The following is a 26,117-nucleotide window of genomic DNA, read 5'->3' as shown; positions in this document are numbered from 1 at the left end:
AGCTGTCTCAGCACCCAGCAATGCGGCTCCTAAGGACGTGCAGCTACCCCAGTGGCATAGGCAGGTCTTGGGTCCACAGATGAACCTGGTGGCCACGGAGGGTGTGTGTGGTCCCGGGCGGACTCCAGCCCCATGGCGGTGGAGACCCACGAGGAAACATAACAAGGGAAGAAAGACCCAGCCTTGGGGAGCAGGGCAAAGGCAACAGAATAAGTAGGGAAGCATCTGGCCCCGGCGGCACCTGCAGCTCATGCTCCTCTGCAGGCTTGTCCCTGCCACCCCCGTCTCCCCCTCCAGCCGCTCCCCTCAACAGGAGCAGAAAACAGACGGCAGCCAAGTCTTCTTCAAGTCCTGCCAAGAAAAACACTGCAAGGTTAAGAACACAAAAGGCTCCAGATATCTTGCTACTGAGGTTCTGAGGTCCTTTTTTTTTTTTTTAAATAAATTTCAAGTATATACACACACACACACACACACACACACAGAAGAAAATCCATTTTCAGTCAAAGGGTTCAAGAATGTTGACGATCTTTCAAGGAGTCACACTATGTTCTTAAACTCTTTCTTTTTTTTTTTTTCTTTTTCTTAAACTCTTTCAACAGCTCTATTTGTTTTCAAAAGGGTCATAGGTTTATTTAAGAGCATTTTATCTTTCGGCTGGCCCGTTAGCAGCCAAAGCATAACACAGAGAGCATCCAGTGTAATCACGGCTTGGGGCTCAGCAGGGGAGTCAGAGACACAAGACCCAGAGTCCATCACGCTATCTGCGCCCAGAAAGCACGTCTGTGGCCACAAGGGCTGAATTTCAGACACAAAGATAGAAATAATCGTCTAGAGAGGAAGTGTTCCCACAGCGTGCCCCCTAACTTCGTCACCCATGTTGAGGAAACTACCAGGATCTGTGAAAGGATGGGGAGAGTGATCGCGGACTTCAGACGCAGGAACATCTTCCTACCGAGTGATAAAAACCTATCACAAAATAAATACACACCATATGCGCTCCATAAAAGCACGACACAGAGATGCCTTTGTGTTTTCATCAGAAAGCTGGCCAAGACATGGGGCCCCCGGAGCCGGGCACTCCTCTGGGGCTCCGGGGCCTGTGGGGGTGGACACAGACATGGGTGGGAACATGAGATGGTGACAACATCCCTTCATCTACTGTCCCGCTAATCCTGCCCGTAACGCACACAGAATGATGACAAGGATGTCCCGCAGCCTCCTGGACGCTGTGCTGGCCTTGAGCCCTGTGCGCAAAGGGAAGGCGGGAAGCTCCCTTCTGGGTCCGATGGACCCAAAGGTTAACCGTCATCCATCAAACCTGCTGTGCTGTTTCGTTTGAGTGGATTTCATGAAAAGTCCGACTTTTTAAAATCCAAGTTGTCTTAGGGGCAAGGCACGGTCGGTCAATGCGGTAGCTCAGAAACGTCCCTAATGTCATACTAAACCTATTCCGTGTGTTCTACAGTTTTAATATTTAAATATTTATTTATTTATTTATTTAAAAGATTTTATTTATTTATTCATGATAGACATAGAGAAAGAGAGAGAAGGAGGCAGAGACACAGGCAGAGGGAGAAGCAGGCTCCATGCAGGGAGCCCGACATGGGACTGGATCCCGGACCCCGGGGTCACACCCTGGGCCGAAGGCGGTGCTAAACCACTGAGCCACTCAGGGATCCCCTATCTAAATCTTTAAACATAAGTTAAAATATTTCTATTAAAATACATGAAAATATACAGCAGGTATATTCTAGTAAAAAACTAAATATCTTTAGCCTGGTTAGACATTTTGTGCTTGAAGGACGTCAGGCGTCTTAGGAACAAATGCTCCTTCACTGGGGAAGGAAGGGCTGGATCCAGCAGAATTAACACTTGCATCCCTTGGACCCAGTCCTTTCTCCCTCGCATGCGACAGCTTTTAGCTTTCATCAGCTCAACATGTCATGCACCAAAAAATATATCAATGGTGCCAAAGATAAGACCACTAATTATTTCTTGAAGGTCAGCTGATCCCTGGAGCGTCATATTTGGTGGTTGACTTTGCCGACCTCAAAACGGATTAATTCTTTAGCAGTCGTGTGAGACTCCATTAAGATTTTATGATTTTTTTTTTTTTTTTTTGTCCTTCTGTCCCCTGTATTGGAGTTCATGCGTATAAGCAAAACAGATGGATTTCTGGAGACAACGGAAACATCCACGTGGCAAGGAACTTTACGAATATTTGTTTTACAGGAAAGGAACAAGAGAGAAACGGAGAAAATAGGTCAGCTTCTGGAAATAGGTATATATATATAGAGAGAGAGACAGAGAGAGAGAGATCTGTGTATATCTGAGAATTTCCTAGGCTTCTCCATGTTTCTAAAAGCAAAATGCAGCAACAGTAGATCTGGATAAAATCAATACGTTAGCCACTGCCGAGGCTGGTTAGTTATTCTGGGAGTGAGAATTCAAGCAGAAAGGAGGAAGACGTAATGCGAGCGTCTGAGAAAAGGCTGCAGCGGACTCAGGGCCGGGTGGGGATCCTAGGACGTGCAGTGGGGGAAAGGGAAACTGAGGCAGCGGAGCCCCCCCCACCCCCCGGGGTGGAGCGTTCTCCGTGGGCCATCCCCAGCCTGGGATGTCCCACGTCGTCGGTGCTGGGATCGGCTCTGGGGGGACGGGGTACCTCCGGGACACTGCAGCCGTGTCCTCTGCTGAGCAGCCTCGATCGCCAGCACTGCCCGCAGAGCCCCCGCGGACACCGCCGCCCCCACAGAACCAAGCCCAGAGGCCCGAGCAGAGCCCCGCGGAGCGTGTCCCCTGCTCCCTGCAATGCAGCCGCTGTGGGAGAAACGGAGCGCGGGGAGCAAGGAAGGCGCAGGGGAAGAGCCCGGCGAAGCTCCTGGGCCACCCCACCCATGCACACCAGGGGCCCCTGGGGACAAAGCGGTCACGCAGCATCGGATCTGGCCAAGGCAGCGAGTGGTTATGGGGCCAGGACATACCGGCCGCGGTTATGGGGTCCGGGACAGACGCCACTGGGGTTCCCCAAAGCCGCAAGGCAAAGGGCGCTTCTCCAAGTTAGAGCACGAGACCGATCTGCGGCCTGGCAAGGCCGACGGAGACAAGCTGCTCACGTGTTCCAGGAGACGTGAGGGCCCGGGGGCCGCAAGGGCAGGAGGACCCCCACCACCCCCACCCTCAGGGTCGCGCAGGGGGGACCCCGGGCCTCGCTGGGAGGGTATCTCTACCACCTGGTCTCAGTCCCTCACTCCCCACCCGTGTTCCTCGCTGCGGCACAGACAACCATCCTCGCTCCCAACCCCACAGGCCATCGGGTCCCCCTGCCCACCGACGCCTCATCCACGGTGGCGGTAACGGGGCCACGGAGCGCAGCTGCTGAGCCTCCCGAGCCCTTGAGGCCTCCACGCCCCACAGCTTGGCCCGGCCCCGCGACTGGGCTTGTTTCAACGTGGAGCAGCCAACGCTAAGGTCAGTACCTGGCACACGGCGGGAGCTCAACAGCCACTTGTCGATAGCTTAGAAGTAATCTCTTTTCCCCCTTAAACTCTGTTCTTTTATTCTCAAGTTATTTTCTGTACCAAACAGAGGCGGGTTTGTAAATCACCGAAATCGTGGCTTAAGGGAATTAATTGCTGAACCCAAAGGGAGGGCCAAGACCCCAGAAGTCCCCACATTCGTCCCAATAACCATCCCTCTTTCCCCTCTGCCTCCTTCTCCGGCTTCTCTTCCTCTTCATACCTGGAGCCACATCCCAGGAAAAATTCTAGGCTCTTTACCTATTAACTAACCTGATTCAGGAGGAGCATACAAGGGAGTGACTGTATTGCTCCCGTTTCGCAGACAAGCAGACAGAGGCCTCAAATGACGTCACGAACCTGCCAAAGAGCCCCCGGCTGGGCTGCAAACCCAAGATGCCGCGAGGCTGCACACATGACCGTGCCCGCGGCCCCCCGGGAAACAGCTGGGCCTGGCCATCCCGATCATTAAAGCCTTAACTGAGCGCCTATGGTATGCCAGACGCCAAGAACACCCCCAATGGCCAGGAGGGCTGTTGGTGGGTCACAGTCAGCGCTCCTGTTGCTTTCCTGTCCCATTTGCCTCATCACTCCGACGCCGAGCACGCCGAGTCCGCTGGACCAGGAAATTCAGGAACAATCCCTCTTTCCTCGCTCTCTAGCTTTCAAAGGCCTCCCGGAAACAGTCCTCCCCCCGCACCTCGAGCTCCAGCAAGACGGAGCAGGCGGCCCTGGGCCGCAGCCGGGGCGGCACAGACGTGCGAGCACGACCAAGGGCACAGACACAGGTGTCTCGGGCCCCTTGGCAGCCTCTCCACGTCCTGCTTCAGGGTCCAAAAGGCAAGCGGGGGGCAGAGGGGTGAAGGGGCACCGACCTTGCAGCTCACGCTGCCCCGCACGCAACTGCCCTGCAAGGCAGGAGGCCCGACCCCCCACCCCCGGCCCCAGGCAGGCCTCCAAGTGAGCCGCTGGGCCCGGCCTGCACACAAGGGGGCCACCGGAGCAGGCCCCACCCCCGGGCCGCGGGCCCCCCAGGAGAGGCACCGCCACTCGGCCACGGAACAGACAGGGAGCTGGCTGAAGAGAGGTGATAAAAATAGACTTTCCAGCGCTGCAGGAGGAATCCTTGGGCCGCAGGGACTTGCCGGCTGTCGCTGCGAGCTTCTCGCCACGGCCTCACGACCCTGGCGGGGGAAGCGTCCTCCCCGGGGCCCTGGGCGGTGGCGGCCATGCAGGCCTGACCCGCTGTCATCAGCCAGCTGCTGCGGTGACCCCCGTGGCCCTGAGCCACAGGTGGCAGGAGGGCTGGGCGGGGGCGGCCCCTGGACCCGACCTGCCCCCTTAAACACCCACCCCCCTCTTTTCTCAGTCCTTCCCCCTCCCCCATTTCAAGAAACAGAAATTTTTAGAAAGCAAAGGTGCAGGTGACAGAGGAAGAGCACGCCTGGGGGCCCTGGGGAGCGCTGCCCACACGCGGTTACGCACGCCGGGCCCCGGGGGCATGCTCTCAGGTGCAGCAGACTCGCTGCGAGTTCACAAAACTCTTGAAAAAAACCCTCTTTTCTTAGGACTGAACTCGGTGTCTGTGCGTCCTCCACAGCCCATCCCCAAAGATAAAATAGTGCTTTCCTTAGAATATTTAAAAAAAAAAAAAAAAAGGCTTCCTGCAAAGCGCCAGGCAGGAGGAGAGCAGGGCACACGGAGAGCTCGGGGGACGGGAGCCCTGCTGCTGCCGCAGCCACTCCACTGACTGTATCAAAAGGAACTTTTTTTTTTTAACCGAGTGGTCACGAACAAGCGCCTTTCCTCCCCCCGTATCCCCGACCCCGTAATCCTGAGTCCCTGGGGCTCCGACTTACCCCTGAGGTCCTCCCGCCTGCCCGCGCGGGGACGTGGCCCGGGCATGTGTCCGGCTCCCCGGCGACCGCACGCAGCCGGCCGTGCCCTCCCGCCCCCTCTCCCCGCCGCCCAGCCAGCCGTGCCCAGCAGGCTGCAGCGGCCCAAGTGCTGATGCAGGGAAAGGGAACTTACTGGAAGGGAGCGTGATTGCCACACCTAGTGGGGGAGGGAGGCGGAGAATTCTGCTCCCTCGGAGGACGGGGGACGGGAACAGACTCCCCAGGAGGTGGAGATGCTCCAGCGCCAGCTCCGCGGGGCACTTGGCCATGGGGCGGGCGCCCGCAGGACCCCGGGCAGGAGGCCGCAGCCTGGCCCTGGCACACAGGAGCTGCACCACCCCAGGCAGGCCCTGCCTCTCTGAGTCTGTTTCTGAAACCCTAAAGGCGTCGTGATAGCCACGAGCCTCAGCCATAAGCACAGATGCCGGAAACCCAGGCATGCCACCCGCCACCTCAGGGACGCGTGTCACACAGACGTCAGCGCAGCAGTCCCGCAAAGCTCGGGCGAGATTCACCAACCCCAACTTCCGACAGATAAGGAAGCCGGTGAACTCACTCCGTGGATCCTATCCGTGCGGTGCTTTGAATTCAAATGCAGGCGTTTAATCTTTGCGGCTGAAACTGAGATGACAGCTGAGAACGGAATTTCTGCACGGCTGGTGATTGATGTGTTTACAGCCCTCCGCTGGTAGCGTTCCGAGGCCCGAGTATTTATGGTGATGACTGTTCGTGCTACTGCAGAACCCATTTCCCACCTGTTGTTTTTTTTTTTTTTTTTTTATGAAACCTCCCTAAAGGACATGAACTGTGTCTTTGTGCAGATTCTAAAAACGGGGATCCTGAAATGTGTGAGCAGAAACCTCACGTGTACGGATTTACCGTTTTGGAGTTTTCAAATGCCGTAAAACACAGTGTTTACAACCAATTCATCATTTATAAAAGTTTGTTCGATTGATGGGCCAACGGGCTCCCTGCTATAGGGCAGTTTATTGAGGCCCATACATCAAATGTTAGGCTGACATCCAGTATTTGTTAATAACTCCTATGCTGCTTTGCCTGTTTTTGTAGTTTCTGTGTATCGTGCTCTATTTTGTCTTTATCTCCATTCTGTTTTTTTTTTTTAAAGTAAACTTTTTATTTCAGGATGGTTTTTAGGTTCACAGAGAACTGCAAAGACAGCACAGACGGTTCCAGAACGACCCACACGGTACCTCTGACGCTGCTGTGCTGTACATTTATCACAGTTAATGAACAAAAACGCTGGGATCCGACTTTTAGCTAAACGCAGTGTTTTATTTGGATTCCGTCGGTTGTTCCCTCGTGTATTTTCTCCGTTCCAAGATCCCATCCAGGGCACCACATGGTGTTTAGTTGTCCCGTCTCCTTAACTACCTGTGGACTGGCCTTGCGTCTCGGCCGTTCCTCTCATCGACGGCCTGACGGTTAGGAGGAGCTCCGGTCGGGGTTTGGCACGGCGTTTTGGGTTTGTCTGATATTTCCCTCGTGGTTGGACGGGGGCAATAGGTTTTAAGGAGGAGGATCACGGAGCCGAAGCATCACCCTCGTAATACCCGATTAGCCATCTTCTCATTTTTTTTAAATAAACGGGGAAAATACGCAAATCAAGACTTGAAACTAAGCAGAGTTGAATACCAACGATTAAAAAAATCAACAAATTGGGATCCCTGGGTGGCACAGCGGTTTGGCGCCTGCCTTTGGCCCAGGGCGCGATCCTGGAGACCCAGGATGGAGTCCCGTGTTGGGCTCCCGGTGCATGGAGCCTGCTTCTCCCTCTGCCTACGTCTCTGCCTCTCTCTCTCTCTCTGTGTGTGTGTGACTATCATAAATAAAAAAAGAAGAAAAAAGTTATGTAAAAAAAAAATCAACAAATTATCCACCGATGATGAATTAAATATCAACCGACTCGGAAATACGAGGCTCTCTCCTGGGACGAGAATGACCGGCTTCGAGGCTAATTTTCGGACCCACCGGGATGAGGGGAGACCTCGGAGCCCAGCAGGAAGCCAGCTAATTACGAGAGAGGTGTCTAGCGGGTTCTTTTGAAACGCTTGCCAAGGCAAACTTCCTGCAAAAACAACCTCAGATTACGGCTCGTTTTGGGGAGAAGTCGTGGGTGAGCCTCGCACAGCCTCGCCGAGCCACGCGACGCTCCAGAGCCCGGGGGCACTTTCTCCTGCCGCCAAACAACAAAATCCCTACGGCCCCCGGTCTGGAGTGGGAGCCAGAACTTGGTTCCTCCCAAATTTCTTCTTGAGTTAAGCTAGGGCCATGAAGGAGAAAAAAAAAAAAAAAAATAGAAGAAGTAAAACTCAGGCTGGAATAAGTATTTCCTGCTATTATATATGCTTTCCTCACCGTTCCTAATTGAAGGTCTGTTCCTGAGGGGGACAAAAGTGAGGAACTGATGTAATGTCACAAACTCCCAAACGCTGTCCAATGATAGATAAGGGAAAACAAGTGGTTTCTTTCTTTAAAGAATGGGTTTTTGGTGGTGATGGTTGTTTTTTTTTTTTTTGGTGGGTTTTTTTTTTTTTTTTGGTGTTTTTTTTTTTTCAGGGACAGGAAGGCAAAAAAAAAAAAATTTAAAGAAACCAAAAACTAGCAAAAAAGCCCTGCAGCCGTGCTATATATAACCTTCCACCTCGGCACGGACACCAAATAATCCTGGAAACCAGCTTGGAAAAATAGCCTGTGGTGCACAGGAGGCTTTGGCTGGCTGGCCGAGGCACCCAGGACACGTGAGACGGGATCGCAAGCGTCCGGCCGGCCTCCCGCGGCGTGGGCTGAGCAGGGCCTCCCGCTGCACAGAGGTCAGGACCCCAGGGCTCAGAAGCGGCCGTGCCTGCGCCCATGGTGGACAGTAGCCCCGGCCCGGGGAGCTGCAAGGAGTGGGGCAGACGGCAGGGTGCCCGCCACCTACCACCGCGGGGCCCTGGCCTCCTGGGCATGCACCTCCTGCCATGCTGATGGGCGCGGCCGCCCTCCTCATCCTGGGGGTCCGGGGGGGGCAGGATGTGGGGCTGGCCCAGCCGCCGATCGTCCAGGCACCGCGTGCGGGCCCCGTGGTCACAAGCCGACTGCCGCACCTGCTCCTCCCGCGTCCCCGCACACGGCCCACGCTCCGGGGGGAGGCTCCACCGTGGGGGGAAGGCCTCACAGCTCGCGGCTTTGGAGAAAGCCGTGATTCGCTTCACATGCGCTTAAGCATCGGGACCCAACCTCACAACCAGCCACGCACCAACCCCGTGCAATGACTTTCTCCTTGAGTTCCAATCCTGCTATTTCCAGCTGTGTGCCAGCCATCTGTGCGGAGTGAGGGCCTCCTAGACACGACCGACTCGGGATGGCCAGGAGCAGATCATCCGGGCTCCCGGAACCTACCTCCCAGCCGCGGGCCCGCGACTCGCATCAACGGCATCATTATCCTCCGGGTCGTCTGCGTCCCAGACGCCGATGCCGTCCTCCCCAGATCGCTTACCGTATTTCATCAGCTCTACAAGGCACGTTTTTTTTTTTTTTTTTTTTTTAACCTCCGAGATAAAGATGCATCTTCCCTCGCTGCCGTCCCCGCGCGGTGCCGTAACTCACCCGGTAGCTTTTCTCCAATCAGTCATCCTGCACAAAATGTCTTCTAATTGAGGACATTACACTCAGGGAGAAACACAGAAACATAAATCCTGCCTCCTCCCCGCCACTCCCGCCGCCTCTACCAAGATCTAGGTGCTCGCCATCTCGTCATCCACCCCTGACCCCGCCGCTGCCTCTCTCCACAGCCTGCTCCTCACGTCGCCGGCACAGTTGTCCGGAACACGGGACTCCTTTGTGATCAGTGTCTCTGATGCACAGAAACATGTCCCAGCGCCTCCAGGTGGCCTCTCTGGTCTCAACCTACTAGTCCTCGTCCACTTTCCACAGCACTGATGTCTCCCAGGGACCCGAGGGCCCAGCCGCGGCCACGTGCAAATACCAGCCACCCCCAGACAAGACCCAGGCTCTCGTGGCCCCGAACCTTTCTCGTTCCAACCCCAGAGGCAAGAATGTCCTTCCTCCAACTCTGGTGCTCCTCACTCCCAGCTCAGATCCCACAACTCCCAAAGCTCTTCATCTCAGATATTTTTCCCCTTGTTTGTCCTCGCATGTTCTATTTCATTAACATCGCACCCCCTACCTTTATTAGACCTTGTTTGTGCGTCTGTCTCCCAGGAGGTGAGCTCCTGACAGGCAGGAATTACGTCTTGAGTCGCGAGTAGATTTTCAGTTGGAAAGCGAGAGAGAGCAAACCATCACTCTTTGGCGCATACGTGCAAAGGAAAACCGGAAGACAGGCCTTAAATGGCAGGCAAGGGGGGGGGTCCGAGGGAAACAGTGTTATCTTTAAAGTCCTATAGGAGATGCATTATCAGGAAAACCGGAAATCTATGCCCTGATTTCTCAATAGATTAACGTAACCATCTCACTCACTGGGGAGGCAGCATCTGAATAGCGCCCAGCGACCCTTCCTCCTGCGAACGCGTCCTTGTGTGATCTACCCTGAGCGTGGGCTGCGCTAGCGACTTGCTTTTAGTTTATCTTGTTTTTGTTTTTTTTTGTGATTTGCTTTCAATGAATAGACTATGGTAGAAGTGATGAAATGTCACTTCCGAGATTTGGTTACAAAGGACCATGACTCCCATCTTGTTCATTCTCTCTCTCTCTCTTTGGTTCTTCTTGCTTGCTCCCTCTGATGAAATGAGCTGCCACTTTGTGAGCTGTTTTATGTGAGCAGGCCCACAAGGCAAGGAACTGAAGATGGCTTTGGCCAACATCCTGCAAGGAACTGAATCCTGCCAATATCCGCGTAAGTGAGCTTGGAAGCAGAATCTTCCCTAGTCAAGTCTTGGCATGACATTGGCCAACTCCTTGAGTGTAGCCTTCTGAGAGGTGCTGAACCAGGGTCTGACCTAAGCCACGCCCAGAGTCTTGACCCACAGGAAGTATGAGACAATGAATGTTTTAAGTCACTAAGTCTTGGGGGGAACTTGTCACCCAGTAATGGGTATTTAGCACACTCACCAAATAAGAAAATCAGAAAGTGGATAATCATAGGATGGATGGGAAGAACCAAAAAAAGCTACTATTAGGTCTTCCCAAGGACTCAAAATAGGTGTAGATGGGGACTAACCCATTGGTCTGATCCAAGCACGTCAGTAGGATCCAATTTCCCTTTCATTCTGTCCAACTCACTGGAGAATGGCTCTCATCAATGGTCACACTGTCACCTGGTATTCACTACATGGCCAAGTCTCTTGGTTCAGGTCACCCGTGCGCTGTCATCCTGGTTCGTCAGAGTGATGTATTCAATGGAAAATAAACCTGGAATGCCACCTTAGCTCAGGGAAAGCCGCAAACGCCCTTCTGAGGGATTTGGATTATGTCCCATATGCAATGGGCGGCCGTAGAAAGTTATTTGCGAAGATAAGGGGCACGAAACAATCTGTACTTTTTTTAGAAGCTACCTGTGGAGGCTGCTACAACCAGCAGTGCACAAGCCACACTGACTTGGGGGCCGTCAAATAAACCGAGCACCCCCTAGGTTCACCTTCTACCACTTGACCAAAGGCAGGGTTGGGTACCAGAGGCCGTGCATGTTTTGTTGTTGTTTTCCCCTGCAGCCTGTGCTCCATTGTGCCCAAACCTGCAAAAATGCTAACCACCATCCCTACTTCGGCTCGGCAAAAGCAGCAAATTGAGCATTCCTTCTGCGTGTGGTAGGAGAACATGACCGACATGCCAGGGATGAGGATAAAGGAAAGGGTGTCGTGAAACTCCATCCTGGCTGAGATTCTTCACAAGATCTATTCATTTCTCTCCGTGAAAATACCTCCTGCCCACGGTAAAGAGGGGAAAACAGAGAGAAAGAGAGGAGGGCATTCTAGAAAGTTCTGCTGCACAATATAAATGGAATCACTCTATGATATTCTTCCAAAAGACTTCAGGAAAGATTTCTAGTCTATTATTTCATCATTTGCTGAACTGGCGCTTCACTGACTATGAGACTTAAGGTGTGCTTCCCACCCCTGCCCCGCCAGGAGCTTGACTTCATGGGATTGACACTAGAAGAGCCATATTTGGAATGGGCCACCGCCACAATCTGGCAAAGTCAGTAAATCTTCAGTGAGAGGGATGCAACACATGAGATCTCCTTAGCCATAGACGTGTCCAAAAACAGCGACTCAGGGGTGTTGGGGTTCAGTGACATGGGGCAAGGCCTAAAGGACACAGTGCAATCCAGTAGAAAAGGCACGGTCTCCAGTTGGGGCAAACCGGGGCACAAATCTCAACTCTGTCTCTTATTTACTGGAAAGCTGGTAACGTTGCACCTTTATTTTCTGGGATATTTAAAGATACGGCAATGACCATATTGCAGGGCAATCGTCGAGACTAAGGAGAACCCGCCACTGTACCTGTCATGCAGGTACTCCCCGTGGGGTGGTATCACTACATCCTTTACACCTCTGGCCTCCCGCTTGGTCTGCTCTGCCTCCGTCCTGGCCTAAAATGTTAACTTCAACTGGAAGAGAAACAGAGGTAGAGAACAGAACGTGGACCGGCTTCTTCCGAGGACCCCTGCAAGCCAGCCTGTGAAGGGAAGGGGAATGCTCGAGAAGTTCTAAAGGAACCATAGGATATAAGGCTGAAACATCAGACGCCGCTCGGGATGAACTACAGCCCACAAGAGTCAGGCTCCAGGTAGGATCCAGGGAACCAGGCCTTGGCAGGCAGACACCCAACACACCTGCGACTCAAATTTACGGTGTTGTCATCTTGCTGAAATCATGAAGTTTGCATAAGGGCTTTTCACGACTGCTACTCGGTTTTCAACAGCTTCGTATGTTTACCTTTTGTCCAGAGCAAAATTTTTAATCTTCTCGTAATGCGGAGATCTCTACTGGCTTCTTTCATCTCTTCCCCTGCTCTGACCTCCCTCGAGCGATGAAACGCCAACTGTCCCGGTATCAGTCTCATAAAATAAAGCAGATACACTTTGAAAGCTTCCTAAAGTCCACAGGGTTTATGGAAACTTGCATTTTTATCCACTTCAGGAAACTCAGCTCCAGCTGTATCTGAAATCTTTATCTTTTGACTAAAGGAGAATACATCCTCTTTCAAAAGAATAAGGATGAGTGGGTTGTCCGGGTGGGCGCGGGATAATTCTACTGGCCTCATTCCTGCTATCTTGTACTGAGCTCCGGCCACCGGCAAATTTCCAGCATCCATCAGGCAAAGAGACACTCCATGAAGTGAAGCCCTTCAGAGCTTGGGAAGAGATTTTGAAGGTAGAGTGGCCCAGAACGGGGGTGGGGATGGGGACAGAAATGAACCTAAAAAGCAAGTCTTTGCTTTCCCCTCTTTCCAGTAAGAGGGAAAATAACCTGTCATTTACACGTGTCCCATTTCCAACCGGAAGCATTGATGAGTGACACAACCGAGGAGGAGGGTGGCCCAAGCCCTGCCCCCATCTCAGCATTTATTCTTTGTGTGACCTTGGGCAGAGAGCTCTCCTCTATAGACCCGCGTGTCCTCGTCTGTAAAACAAATATCCCCAAGACGCCCCTCCTCCAGCTGTAAAATTCTCTTTTTCTCGGATCACTTTCATCCTCATGGATTCACGTGCAAGATCAAGCAAGTATGTCATGACGGCTCTAGAAAGGCTCGGCACCCGAGGGCTGAATCCCCAAATATCATCTCTTGCCAGTTATACTTCACACGTGTGCGCGTGCGTGTCCAGACACGCACGCGCACACACAATGGCAGTTACAATTAAAATCTGGGCAAGAGAAGGTTTAATCCACAAATTCCTATTGTTAGCGAGGATTTCATACATTTGTGTCTCTCCCACAACGTCTATTTCTGGGATGAAAGAGAATTTAGCACAATCTCTAATGACCATTAAATTGCATTTCAGGATGTGGCTCGTTGTGCAATCCTGACAAGCTGGCAGACTAAAGGGCAGCATTTTTAGAAGTCTCTGGTATGCCAAGCCCTAAATTCGAGATCTTTCTCGCTGGCAAGAGCCAGCAGTATCACTAACACCTAAAAAAGAATGCAAGCATCTGCAGGCGGTCACCCCTCGGCTTCATATGTCAGCAATCGTTACCGAAGAAACCCAGACCCGGATCCAGGGTTGCTGCATTCCTGCCAGGAAATCATTTTCAACTACTTTGTTTTAACACCTTCACCCCTGAATGCTTGGTAACCACAGCTCCACTCGGAGGCTAGAACACACCTATTCATGCCTCTGTGAATGTGCACGTGTTTGTAATTTGGGATTGCTATGTGAAAACACACTTCTCCATTTATCTTCAAGTCGAGCAGCTGGGCCACCTTAATGGATTCTTCTCAACACCAGGCCATTAAGACACCGAGGCATGGCTTCCAGGCCTCAAAACCCCTTTGGCCACACTTCCTGGGTCTCTGCGGGCCCGGCCACTGAGGACTTCTGGAGCCCTCGGTGATCAGTGAGCTGTCAGCCCCCCGACCGAGTTCGAACCAGCCTGCAAGTGTGTAGGTGCGCGCGGGGGCTCGGTCTGCCCTTTCCCGACATCACAACGAGAGAGGAAGAAGATGCCATGTGGCGGACACACGCGCATAGGAGACTGCGGCTCTGCAACCCGCGGGGGCCTCGCCATCTCCAAATCCACTGCTTACGCGCGGTTCCCACCCTGACCCCTCAGGAAGAGACAAGAGAACTAATGTCTTTTCATCCCCAACTCTTTATATTGCAAGTTTTCAAGCCCTCCAAGCCCTTCTTGCAACTGCAAGAAGGGTACCATGAAAACTGTGTCTCCTTTCTCCAGAGCCAACATTTTGCCACATTTCCCAACTTCCCTCCCTTTCACTCTCTCGCTCTCTCTTCTCCACTATTTGTGTATATAAAATTATACAGTATATACACAAATTTCTTCTTGCTGAACAATTTGAGGACTAGCATACACATTACAACACTTCACCCCTGAATACGTCAGCCTAAGCGCCTCCTAACATCCAGAGTGCTTCCCTGCGTGCACGACTATCTCTGACAAGAGAGTTACCACATGCAGGAAGTTCAAGACAGAGAGAATATCTTATCTAATATTCAATCTACACTCAAAATCCTCCAATTGTCCCAATAATGTCTATCATAGCTGCTTCTCAACCAAGGATCACACGTCCTTTGGCCTGGCTCCTAGGTCATCTTTCATCTGTGACCATTTTTCTAGCCTTTTGAGAAGAGGAGGTGTCTTCACGGTATGTCCCCTCATATTGGGCTTGTCTAATTGATTGTTCCTCAGAGTTGGATTCGGGCCAAATACTTTGGCAGACTTTCTATCCAGGTGATGCTGTGACTTCTTAGTGCATCACTACGACACAGTATTTTACGTTGTTTGTACCCATTATGCATGTTGGTGACTCTGATCATGGCCGATTAACTAACGCTACAATGTCTTAACATGAATACTAAACCGTGGGCCCACCTTCTATTTCAAACTGCTACCAACGGTTATTCAAAATCTTACTCCCCGAAGCATACTTCAACAGGGCTTTTACCTCTCTACTGTATTAGGCCATTTTTCCTAAACTAAGTAATGCTAACTGTGTTCTACAATAAAAGGTCACAGGCACCGTAAATGGTAAAGGCTTTACAAAGGAAGTGGGTTTCCACTAGGTCTTGATAAACAAATAGGATTGTGTTGAAAATCCAGGGGGAAAGTGTCATATTCACAAGACGTGTCATGAGCAAAGGCACTGTGCGTTAGAGTGAATACTGTTGGAGGAACTGTGGGTTGACGGTAATAATGCAGGAAAGGGATGAAGCCTCCTCGAGGCCTTGGCTAGTGGCCAAGCAGATGCAGACGAGCAGACTGGGGAAAGCTGCCAAATCCTCTGAGGGCTGAACGGGGGCGACTGCATGTCCATGAGGCCTTTACTGGCACTGGGAAATTGGTGGGTGCAAGTGGTCATTTAGGTCTAATTTGAATGTTAAGTTGTGGTGCTGGTAGGACACCGAGGTGGAGCTGTCCAATAAACAGAACAAGAGGTCAGAGTTCAGAAGAAAAAAATGTGGTGAGGGATGATGATTTGGGTCAGGGCTATGAAGAGCTGGAGTCACGGAGACAGACAAGAACATGAGCGGAGGAAGAGAGAATCTAGGACAGCAACAGGACGAGGGGATGCAGGAGAGAGGGTGACAGCTTGGTTTCTTGCCAGGTCCCCGACTACTGTACTCGGTTTTGGCAATGTTGTTTTGAAGGTGATTGTAGGAGAGGAAAAGCATTTGACGAGATGTGCAGGTTCAGGAATCATTAACAAACGGGTAGCAATTAACTACCCTTCGGTAAGTCTTTGCAGGGGGACTCAGGATAACTCTATCGTGTGTGTTTTCAACACCACCACGCAATTAACTCAATTCTGACCCCGTATACCTGGAGATAGTGTTGGATCCCGCAGGTTAAGGGCTCAGTCCCATGAGACTTGCTCCCTTCCTGACTTCAGGTCGGAATCCCAAAGCCAGGCTGTCACCTGTGCTTCTGATCAGTGGGCTGGAAATCCGAGGCTCCCATGACCCCCTACTTTGGCTTGATTAATTTGTCAGATTGGCTCACAGAGCTCAGAGAAACGTGGACTTATATTTACCAGTTTACCATAAAGGACACGGGTGAATCGCCACATGAAAAAATACAAGGTATGTGGGAAAGGACAGAGAACCTCCATACGTTAGGTTGGAGGTTCTATATGTCCATATATGTCCTATATGTTCATATATGTCCTATATGTCCCACATAGGACAAGGTATGTGGGAAAGGGCAGAGAACCTCCATACGTTCTGGGACTGCCACTCTCCCCAGATCTCTGTGGGTTCACCACCCTGGAAGCCCTCCAGAACCCCCTTTTTTTGGGTTTTTATGGAGGCTTCATTGGCCACTGGTGACTGAACTCCATTTCCAGCCCTCTCCCTTCCCTGAAGTTTGGGGGTGGAGCTGGAAGTTACAACCCTCTGATCACCTGGTTGGTTCCCCTGACAACCAACACCCCCAACCCTGGGGCTTCCCAAGCCCCAATAATGAGGTGGTTACCTCATTAACATAAAGCCAGGTGTAGTTGAAAGGGGCTTGTAATGAATAACAAGACACCCCTTCAAACTTCCCTGAACCCGAGCTATTTCAGGAACCAGTGATAAAAGACCAAGTATTATTACAAAGATGTTCCCGTGGCTCCTAATGCTTAGGAAATTCCAAGGGCTTTAGGAGCTCTGTGCTAGAAAGGGACAAGGCCAAATATACTTTTCTTATTAGAAATGACAGTACCACAATAACAAACTGGTAAAGAAGACATAAGTGATAAGGAACGAAGGTAAGCAAGGATGTGTCACTTGGAAAAAGGCAAGAAAGAGGAAAAATCATGGAAAGGACAAAGTGGAAAGGAAATTCAAATGAAAAGGGCGAGAGGAAAAATAAAAGTCAAGGATATAAATAGGAGGAAAGCAACCAGGGCCCCTTGTTTTCTTGAATCAAATTTCTGCGCTACGTAAAGAATAACACTTTGATCATGATAAGAAATACTGTAAAGATCAATGCCCATGTCTTAAACCTGTAATTTTACTAAAATCATTTATAATTCACATTTGAATCAAAGTCGCAAAACCCTTTTCTCCTTAACTTTCTGGACTCCGGGCTACTTGCTTCTGTTACACGGATGAAATCCCACAGTTCCAAGGTCAGGAGATGCCACAGACTCGAGGCCAAACAGATATGTGTAACATCATTAAGACTATGATTCTAACATTTGGAAGAAACAAGCTTAATAAAAAATGTAAATAATATACATATCCATTACTATACATAATATATAATACAGATACAGAGATTATTTGTTTTATAAAATCATTCAAATCTATTCCTTCCAAACCCAACTATCTATCCACCTGTTATCTTACCTGGCTCACAAAATTAGAAGGATTTTTACTAAGTAATTACCAGCTCACTACTAAGTAGTATGGGAAATAAAATGGCTCCACAGAAATGTCAGTTCGTATGATTAAAAACAAACCTACTTTGTTCAACTTGCTGAAACCATGTACCTTATTCCCATGACCCTCACAGTTCTCAAACACGATTTTTTTCAAGGGGGGAGGGTACCTCTAATTTCAATTAGTCATCCTGACAGGGCTAAGAACCTTTTTGACAACACTCAGTAAGGTCTATGCAGGAGCCTGTCTAAATTCTTGACATTTTTCTAATTGTTTTCTGCAAAACCACACGCAGAGAAGGAGGCCACGATGGAAAGTCTTTAGGCCACAGCCATTCTCAGCTTTTTGTGCACGTGTGTATGTATGCACGTTCCTTCCAGAACTAAGGTATGTTTGTCTCGTTGATCTTCCAACTCCCCCAGCCTTTTTACATAAAAGGCAACATCAACTAAAATAATCATTGGTTGCCAAGAATTATGAAACACAGCAATGCATTAAAAGATCCTGCTTCTGACCACACGGGAACACGTGAGTTTTGTCTGTTTCAATGGTTGGGTCCAGAAAGGTCAAGGGCTCTCCTCCAACAATTCTCCAGAGGATCACCTGAGTGTCCATCGGGTCTTTAGAAAAGTTGGTCTACAAATGTGGTATTTAAACACAAGTAGATTTTAAGGTTCAAAACAGCAATTTATGATGGAAACGCTGCTTGTAAATCATGACATATGCTCTTCCTCCGCCTCCCTTCCCCTCCTCTTCCTCCCAGGGGAGTACAGTGGAAAAACTGAAATGAGGAAACCATAATTACAATCACATTCCTCCCCTGGGGTCAACCTAATTATCAGCCTCTCACCCCAAAACAAATTCACCTCTTTTAAGGATGAAGGTCCTTATCACTCCTGGGAAGGATACAAACAAAGATTAAGATGCCATTTAGGCATAACTGCGATCTTTCATTTTTAAGTGACCTCTCAGTCTAATGCATTCAATACCTCCTCATTCAAGTGGAATATATATTGCAGGGGAGAGCCGTAATAAATGTCACTGTCATGACCCTTAGGTTAGAGCAAAGGAATATTGGAAAATAAATCTCAATTCTGGATACTCACCAATCCCGCAATGGGGGTAGGCAATCTATTGATCTTTTTAACAAGTCCTGGCTTTATAGCATTCAGCAACCTGTCATGAAAAAGGCAGAAAGAATGTCAAGTGAGACATAAAGCAAGATGGATCACACAAATCACCTTTATCCGGGGCTACGGCTAAACTGCTGAATAGGAAAAGCAGTGAATTTAAAGCACGTAGTAAATCTCAATAACCTATGAGCCTTCACGCATCCAAGTGGAGGGCAGTGCCAGCGTCAGGTCTGCCCGTAGCAGGTGAAGTTTGAGAACTTCGAAGTGTCAGGAGAGGAGAGATGGAGACGGGGAGGTACGTCAAGGGACAGGACACGGCTGCGAACCGGGTCGCGGTTGGGAGGGAACTGTCTAGGACCGGAGCCAGCTATTACCACAGGCGAGGCCTGTTCCCAATTCTCGCGGCCAAGGCAGGGGTCTCTCCAGGAATGCAGTCAGTTCAGAGACCAACATCTGCCTTTGCAAATAATTTGCCAAGACTAATTCTACCTCCAGACCCTTTTGCTCGTTGAGAGTGGCTTATTAAATGTGGGTGATCTTCACTTAAGAGAGGGAAGACTGCGGTTAGCGAGAGGTTAACCAATCATGTCTTCGGGATCCTAAATAAGGCTCCCCACAACTCCCTAGGTAGAGAACATTTTGGGGGTGGAGGTTGAAATCACGTAAAAATGGCAATATAAGCAAAGGAATGCAAAAGAAACAACACTAGCTACTTGTCTTCAGGAAATGGTTCAGAGTGAAGAGAAACAAGGAAGGCAATCGGTAAAACGAAAATAGGTTTGGCGTCGGGACCATGTGGTGGAATGTTCCACTTGCAAACAAGGTTATTCAGAAAGGGACGATCAAAGGTCGAGGGGCTGCAGCCTGGAAGCATGTGCTCCCACATTCAGGAGTTAGAGAGGAGAGGATGCAGGGCAGGGACAAACCTAGGGCAGGAGTTTATTAGAACTTGGAGTTCAGCGAACTACGACCCCTGGGCCAAATATGGCCCAGGGCCTGCTTTCGTAAATAAAACTCTACTGGAGCCCAGCCACACACACTCATTTCCGTACTATCTACTGCTGGTTTGGGGACAGCGGACTTGAGTTACTGTGACAGAGAACATATGGCCCGCAAAGCATATGGTTTTCACTATTTGGCTCTTTACAAGAGTAAGTTTGCCAACTTACGTTATCATCCATGGAGTCCAAGATCATAGAAAATTCTGAAGAACCTATGCCTGATAGATCTCCACGAATCAGTAACAAAAGATCCTCTGACATAGTCTAGTGATTAGTCTTGGATTCGGCTTGCATTTGACTCTGACACATCCTGTTTCCCTGAATGGAGAACCATCGCTCCAGGGCTGTGACGGCCAGGACACTGGTTCCGCACCAGGCAACGACCGAGCGCCTGTTCTGCGTGACTTCCGCTGCGAGTCCAACCCACTGCCCCCAGCAGGTGCCCCTGAGAGGACACACATGCGTCTTGCCCGCAGAGATCCAGGACGGCAGTCTTTTCATGAACTCGCTTATTAGTTTTGTTTTGTTTTTTTTTTTTTTAGAATCACAAAATAATTTTATTAAAACATAAGAATTTTTTGGTATATCTTTTATGGAGTTCAATTTCCCAACATATAGCATAAAAATCAGTGCTTATTCCGTCAAGTGCCCCCCTCAGTGCCTGTCACCCAGTCACCCCAAACCCCCACCCCCCCTCCCTTTCTACTGCCCCTTGTTCATTTCCCAGAGTTAGGAGTCTCTCATGTTCTGTCTCCCTCACTGATATTTTACTCCTTTCCCCTTTATTCCCTTTCACTATTTGTTATATTCCCCAAATAAATGAGACCATATAATGTTTGTCCTTCTCCGATTATTTCACTCAGCATAATACCCTCCAGTTCCATCCACGTCGAAGCAAATGGGGGGTATTTGTCATTTCTTTTTTTTTTTTTTACATCTTTTTAATCGCTTATTAGTTTTAACCATGGACTTAGTATTTTTCTATTTTATTTTTATTTATTATTTATTTTTCTTCCTTTTTAAAATTTTTAAGTTTATATTTTTTTTAAATGTAACATGTAAATGTTTTTAGTGCAGTCAGATTTACCAACATACAGGCAACACTCTTTTTTGAACTTGGCCACAGCGGCTTCTTGCAAGATCCATCTATGAAGGCGAGGGGAACAAAAGCAAAAATGAACTCTTGGGACTTCATCAAGATAAAAAGCTCCTGCACAGCCAAAGGAACAGTCAACAGAACTAGAAGACAACCTACAGATGGGAGAAGATATTTGCAAATGACACATCAGATAAAGGGCTAGTATTTTTTTTTAAGTGCTTCTTTATGACTTATTTCGGAATCACTAGTTTTTCAAGTCGGAAGACAACTTGTCCTCTCCTCATTCTATAGCTTAGAAGGTTGGGCCTGCTGATGACGCGTGAGGAAGCTGCCCAGGCCCGATCGGTGGTGTAACCAGGCCCAGCACGAGGTGCCTGGACCAGCTGCTCTCTGGGGCGGTGTTAACGTCCCGTATCTTATGCTTGAAAACAGAGAGATGATGTCTCCAAAGTAAAGGTTTTCAATCTGTGAATGCTTAGGACAGGTTACTTTTCCCCACTAGTTCTTCACCGTTGTTTTTAACCGGATTTTAAAATCATATATGTGCACAGTATCGATAACTCGAAAGTCTCACTGGTATCCCCGTCCCCCAGAGCCCCGGACTGTCCCCGGAAGGTGACCTTAAAGACCTTGCCCAGAAAACGCATCAAGATACAGAAGATTTTTTCAAAAGGACACATGTGGTGTATGGGAAACGCCGTCCTGCCTGTCGTTTGGCCGCTCAACGCCATCCCACGGAGGCTGAACATGTCCCTGCTCCACACGTGGGGACCGACGTCCTCCCCGACAGCCTGCACTGCCGACTGTATGGAGCTGGCAGGGGCCGGGGGGCACTGGCCCCGGAGTCCAAGCTGCTGACTCCCAGGCCAGCCCCGCCGCTCCCGGGGCCTCCTTAGGGCAAGCCCATCAGCTGCAGCCTCAGCAGGGACGCGGCTCCGGCTGTGAGGCTCGGCTGTGACACGGCCAACAGGCCAGCGTGGGGCCTGGAGCTCAACATGCTCTCACCGGGGCTCCTTGGCTTCGGTTGGTCGGCATTTATCCTCCACTATTTCAACGCATAGCATTTTATTTTTTTAAAGATTTTTTATTTATTTATCAATGAGAGACACAGAGAGAGGGAGGCAGAGACCCAGGCTCCCTGCAGGGAGCCCAACGTGGGACTTGATCCCGGGACCCCAGGGTCACGCCCTGGGCTGAAGGCGGCGCTAAACCGCTGAGCCCCCCGGGCTGCCCCACGCATAGCAGTTAGATCGACTGCTCTCTCGAATACTTCTCGTTTTCCTGATGAAATAAAACGCCACGGCTACCAGAGTCTCCTCGAGCTTCGTTGTGAATTAGCCCAGCAGAGAGAACAACAAAGACCCTATTAAAGAATTAATCAACTAAAACTCCTCCTTTACAGGGGCTCCTCGTATGAGTACGCTCAGTGGCGATGCACCCCGATTCCTCTCCTATCCACGTTTAGATCTTTAAATGCTCTTAAATACTTCAGCGTATTCACCCCTTGTACAATTGTGTGGCAGAAATATTTCCTGTCGCATGATGTTGTTAAAAAACAACTATGGGGGCCCCTGGGGGGCTCAGGGGTTGAGTGTCTGCCTCTGGCCCAGGCTGTGACACTGGGGTCCTGGGATCGAGTCCCACATTGGGCTCCCTGCACAGACCCTGCTTCTCCCTCTGCCTGTGTCTCTGCCTCTTTCTCTCTCTGTGTCTCTCATGAATTAAATAAATAAAATCTTTAAAAAAATAAAAATAAAAAACAGCCATGATGCTGGACCTCAGTTAAAAGCGCAACAAAACACTTTATCGGTCAAAATGTTTAACCACAAATTATAAAATAAAAAGCCAAAGTGTCCTGAAACAACTGGAATGCTTTCAAGACTAAGGCAGCTGTATTTTTTTTTTTTTGTATAAACACTGCTTCAGTCCCGAACCCAGTTTATAGTACACAACAACAAAAGATTATACTGAATTGACGTTGCAGGCATGCCCAGCACCTGCTTATCTTGTATTTTGTGTTAAACTGAGGACCTTCCTTATCCATGTGTTAGGAGACAGGTGAGAAGTTTAAAAATACGGCTATGAGTGAGAGCCAAGGATATCCACTTGCAATTTTACTAAAAACCCTATTGAAAAAAAACAAACAAACTATTATCTTCCTATGTAAATTAAAATATAAATTTTTTCCATAAATGCTTATTGATGACATGCTCAAAAGTGATGAACATATTTTATATTCACGAACCTTGTGAGATGCAGCGTCTCCAAGTACCCTGTCCTGTAAAGACGGGTCATGTATTCATTCCACCGTTTTTGCAGGAGAAAAGACAGCCCCGGACAGACGCGAAGAGCTCCCCCAGAGGCACGCACACTGGCCTGCAGGACGCCAGGACAGCCTTGGCGTCGTAGGCCCATCATTTTATACAGAAACTTAGAGCTTTGGAAAGTCCAGCTAGAGCCTGTGCTGTCAAAGCACAACTCAAAACCCACGCACCCAGAAAACAGACCTTTAACACTTAATGAAAAGGAAGGTGTAGTGGATTAGGAATAAGTGATCTAGGTTTTAAGAGCTAAACTCGGGGCACCCGGGGGGCTCGGTGGTTGAATGTCTGCCCTCGGCCCAGGGCGTGACCCCGGGGTCCCAGGATCGAGTCCCGCATCGGGCTCCCTGCATGGAGCCTGCTTCTCCTGTGTCTCTGCCTCTCTCTCTGGGTCTCTCATGGATAAATAAATAAAATCTTGAAAAAAAAAAAAAAAAAGAGCTGAACTCAACACTCATTAGCTGTGGGCCACCGGGGAGTCACTTGAGTAACCTCAGTTTCCCCTTAATGGGGATTCCCAAAATGGAGATTTTAAAAACCTCACCTTCCACCAACCAGAACTGTGGTGAGGAGCCAATGGGACAACGTGTGGTGCTCACTTGGTAAGTGGAAATCCGTGCGTGGAGACCCACATGGTATATACCAAGCACACCCCTTTTTTGTTAAATAAACTCAGGTCATTTTAGTTTCAATCTTTCTATTGGCAGCTGCCAAAGATGATAAGTTTTCTTTATTATTATTATTTTTGGGGGGCCACCTTTGGACCAACATTTCATATTAATGAATCAAGTCAATACATACGTACAGTCTGCCTGATGTATGTGTACTGAGAGATGACTAGACACAGGAAGGCAAGTCACGGTCCGGGATAAGCCTCAATTATGAAAGAGCTAATGACATTAAAGGCAAGCGAAGATACATGTGTTTTATGGGATAGAAATTAAATGGTCTCTATTAAACTCATATTCTCAATGCGAAACACACTGCGACCTATTTCAAGGAAGGCTCGTCCGTATGTTCCTTCACATACACGACAAATGCCCACGGAGCACACATGCTGTTCTGGCCTGAAGCTGGTGCGGGGGAACAAGGGGAGATGACACGGGCCCCAGGCTGCTCCCTCACGGGTGCGCTCACTGAAGACTTAAAACCCACAGGAAGACCAGAGCCGTGCATATATGTGGTTCATCGTCAAACCGCCTGATGCGGGGACCATCTTGAGTCTCCGAGAAGACGAATTAAAGACACGCTCCGCACAGTTTCAATGGAACAGAGTTCTTAGAAGATTAGGATGATTCTTAGAAGATTAAAATGAGATTCCTTAAAGAACCCATTGCTGGGACGCCAAGGAAGGATGTGCAGGCTGCCGCTCTTCGTGACATCCGATATCCGGCCTGTGGTGACCTCTCACCCACGTGCAAAGGTCACAACATACGCACTGAAGAAATCTGTGTCTACCTGTGATTAAAAAGAAAAATCTCAAATCTCGAGGCTGGGATGGGGAGTTTCCGGTTCGTTCTGATTCTTCCAGAAGCCAATCTAATAGCCCTGCAAGGGGCAGGACACGGAGAACATGGTCACCAAGGATACGTCCCAAGACCATCCAGACGTTAGGAATCAAACCAGTGAGAAGTCTGTTATTGGACGGCAGCGTGAATGTCAAAGGCAAAATTTTACAAGGATCGCAAAATTCAGCTCGCTCTACGAGTCACTCAGTTCATCAATTCGAGTCTAACAATGATCCGAGAGAGTGTTTGGGGGACAGCGGAGGAGATAGCTAGACCTTGAGCACGGGGTTGGGAAGGTCATGCTGAATCTCACGGGAAATCCCTCGATTCTGGGCAACAAGAGGTCACATCACCGTCTCGTCGGCTGGGCTTGTACTGCTGCAACAGGCGGCGAAGACCACAAAATTACCTACGTTGCGTCCCTTCTAATTCGGTTCCACATGGTTTCCTTGATCACTTTCTGGGTTTGACCCCGTACCCTGAACGAGGGCACGTACACTTTCCTTTAACGTGGCAACTCTCTCCGAACCCAAGCCCACGATCCATCTAACCAGGACCGTAAGCCTGTTACAGATGTCATCTTTAAAGACGTCTTTCTAGACTTGCCTCTCAGCAAAGGGACTAATGTTAATCCGCCTCCCGAGGTCAAGAAAAATTCACCAGAATGTAGGGAAAGGTGAAACCCGAGCCAAACAAGAATTTCGTACGAACAAAAAGCTAGCGATGGAATGTAAATCGCCATCACGGACGCCTTCCAAACGTTTGAGGGGCGCTACACATCCTCCAGGGCGTTGGAGCATCGGGCTGGTTGAGCCCCTGCCTGGAACGGGCGCAAAGAAGAGACTGTAAGAGCCTTAGAAGGTCTTGCCTCGGGATTCCATGCGATGGGGCCGACTCTGTGGGCAGTATTTAAGCAACAAACTTTCCTCATTTCCACGGCCTTTCTGTGTCTAAGATCATGATGCCTGATTTTTTTTAATAATAAATTTATTTTTATTGGTGTTCAATTTGCCAACATACAGAATAACACCCAGTGCTCATGTTAGTATGCATGATTAATCAATGAGTTTTAGTTTTTGTTTTGAAATTTTCTTTGTATCTTTTTGGAAGTAGAATATTAATATGACCTGTCTACAGGGCCTTCTCTTCAAGGAAGTTCTGGAATAGCAGCACGTTACGCCACGATGTTATACATCTACAAAGGCACTAAATGAATCCGATTTTTCTGGTACATTCGCAGGATCATGCAACCATCTCCGTGAACTAATTCTGACTTTGCTTCCCTCTGAGAGAAGCCGCAGACATGGTACCTTGACTCCCATCCACCCACACGTGACTCCCGAGCCCAGGCAACCAGCATGGTACTTTCTGTCTACAGATTTGCTTATTCTGGGTAATTGCAACAGGACTGCGTCAAATGTGGTCTTCTGTGACTGGCTTCGTTCACTTGGCATAACGGCTTGGGTGCATCCACGCTGTCCTACGCATCGGTAGTTGATTCCTTCTTATGGCCGAATCATTTCACATTACGTGAACATGCTGTGTTTACCTCGCCGCTGGTCGGGTGATGGACGCTGGGTTGTTCCCAACATTTGCCCATTGTGAATCATGTTGTCACAGACATTTGTG

General features: G+C 49.4%; 1 protein-coding gene across 13 annotated transcripts in view; it reads right to left on the bottom strand.

The window, feature by feature from the left end:
* LIMCH1 (LIM and calponin homology domains 1) overlaps positions 1-26,117 on the bottom strand; it is a 298,252-nt gene that overhangs the window by 138,891 nt on the left and 133,244 nt on the right. For 10 of the 13 annotated variants that reach the window (XM_038555938.1, XM_038555940.1, XM_038555951.1 and 7 more), the window contains one exon: positions 18,533-18,602. In XM_038555938.1, the coding sequence (XP_038411866.1) occupies positions 18,533-18,602 (70 nt within the window). Of the gene's footprint in view, positions 1-3,794; positions 3,828-5,380; positions 5,524-5,975; positions 6,183-18,532; positions 18,603-26,117 lie in introns of those variants that run through there. The other 3 variants (XM_038555941.1, XM_038555944.1, XM_038555943.1) reach the window with 3 other exon arrangements.

Source organism: Canis lupus, chromosome 13 (genome assembly GCF_011100685.1).
Source record: "Canis lupus familiaris isolate Mischka breed German Shepherd chromosome 13, alternate assembly UU_Cfam_GSD_1.0, whole genome shotgun sequence".
NCBI lineage: Eukaryota > Metazoa > Chordata > Mammalia > Carnivora > Canidae > Canis > Canis lupus.
The sequence above is the reverse complement of the archived record's forward strand: the minus strand, read 5'-3'. Positions and strand labels throughout refer to the sequence as shown.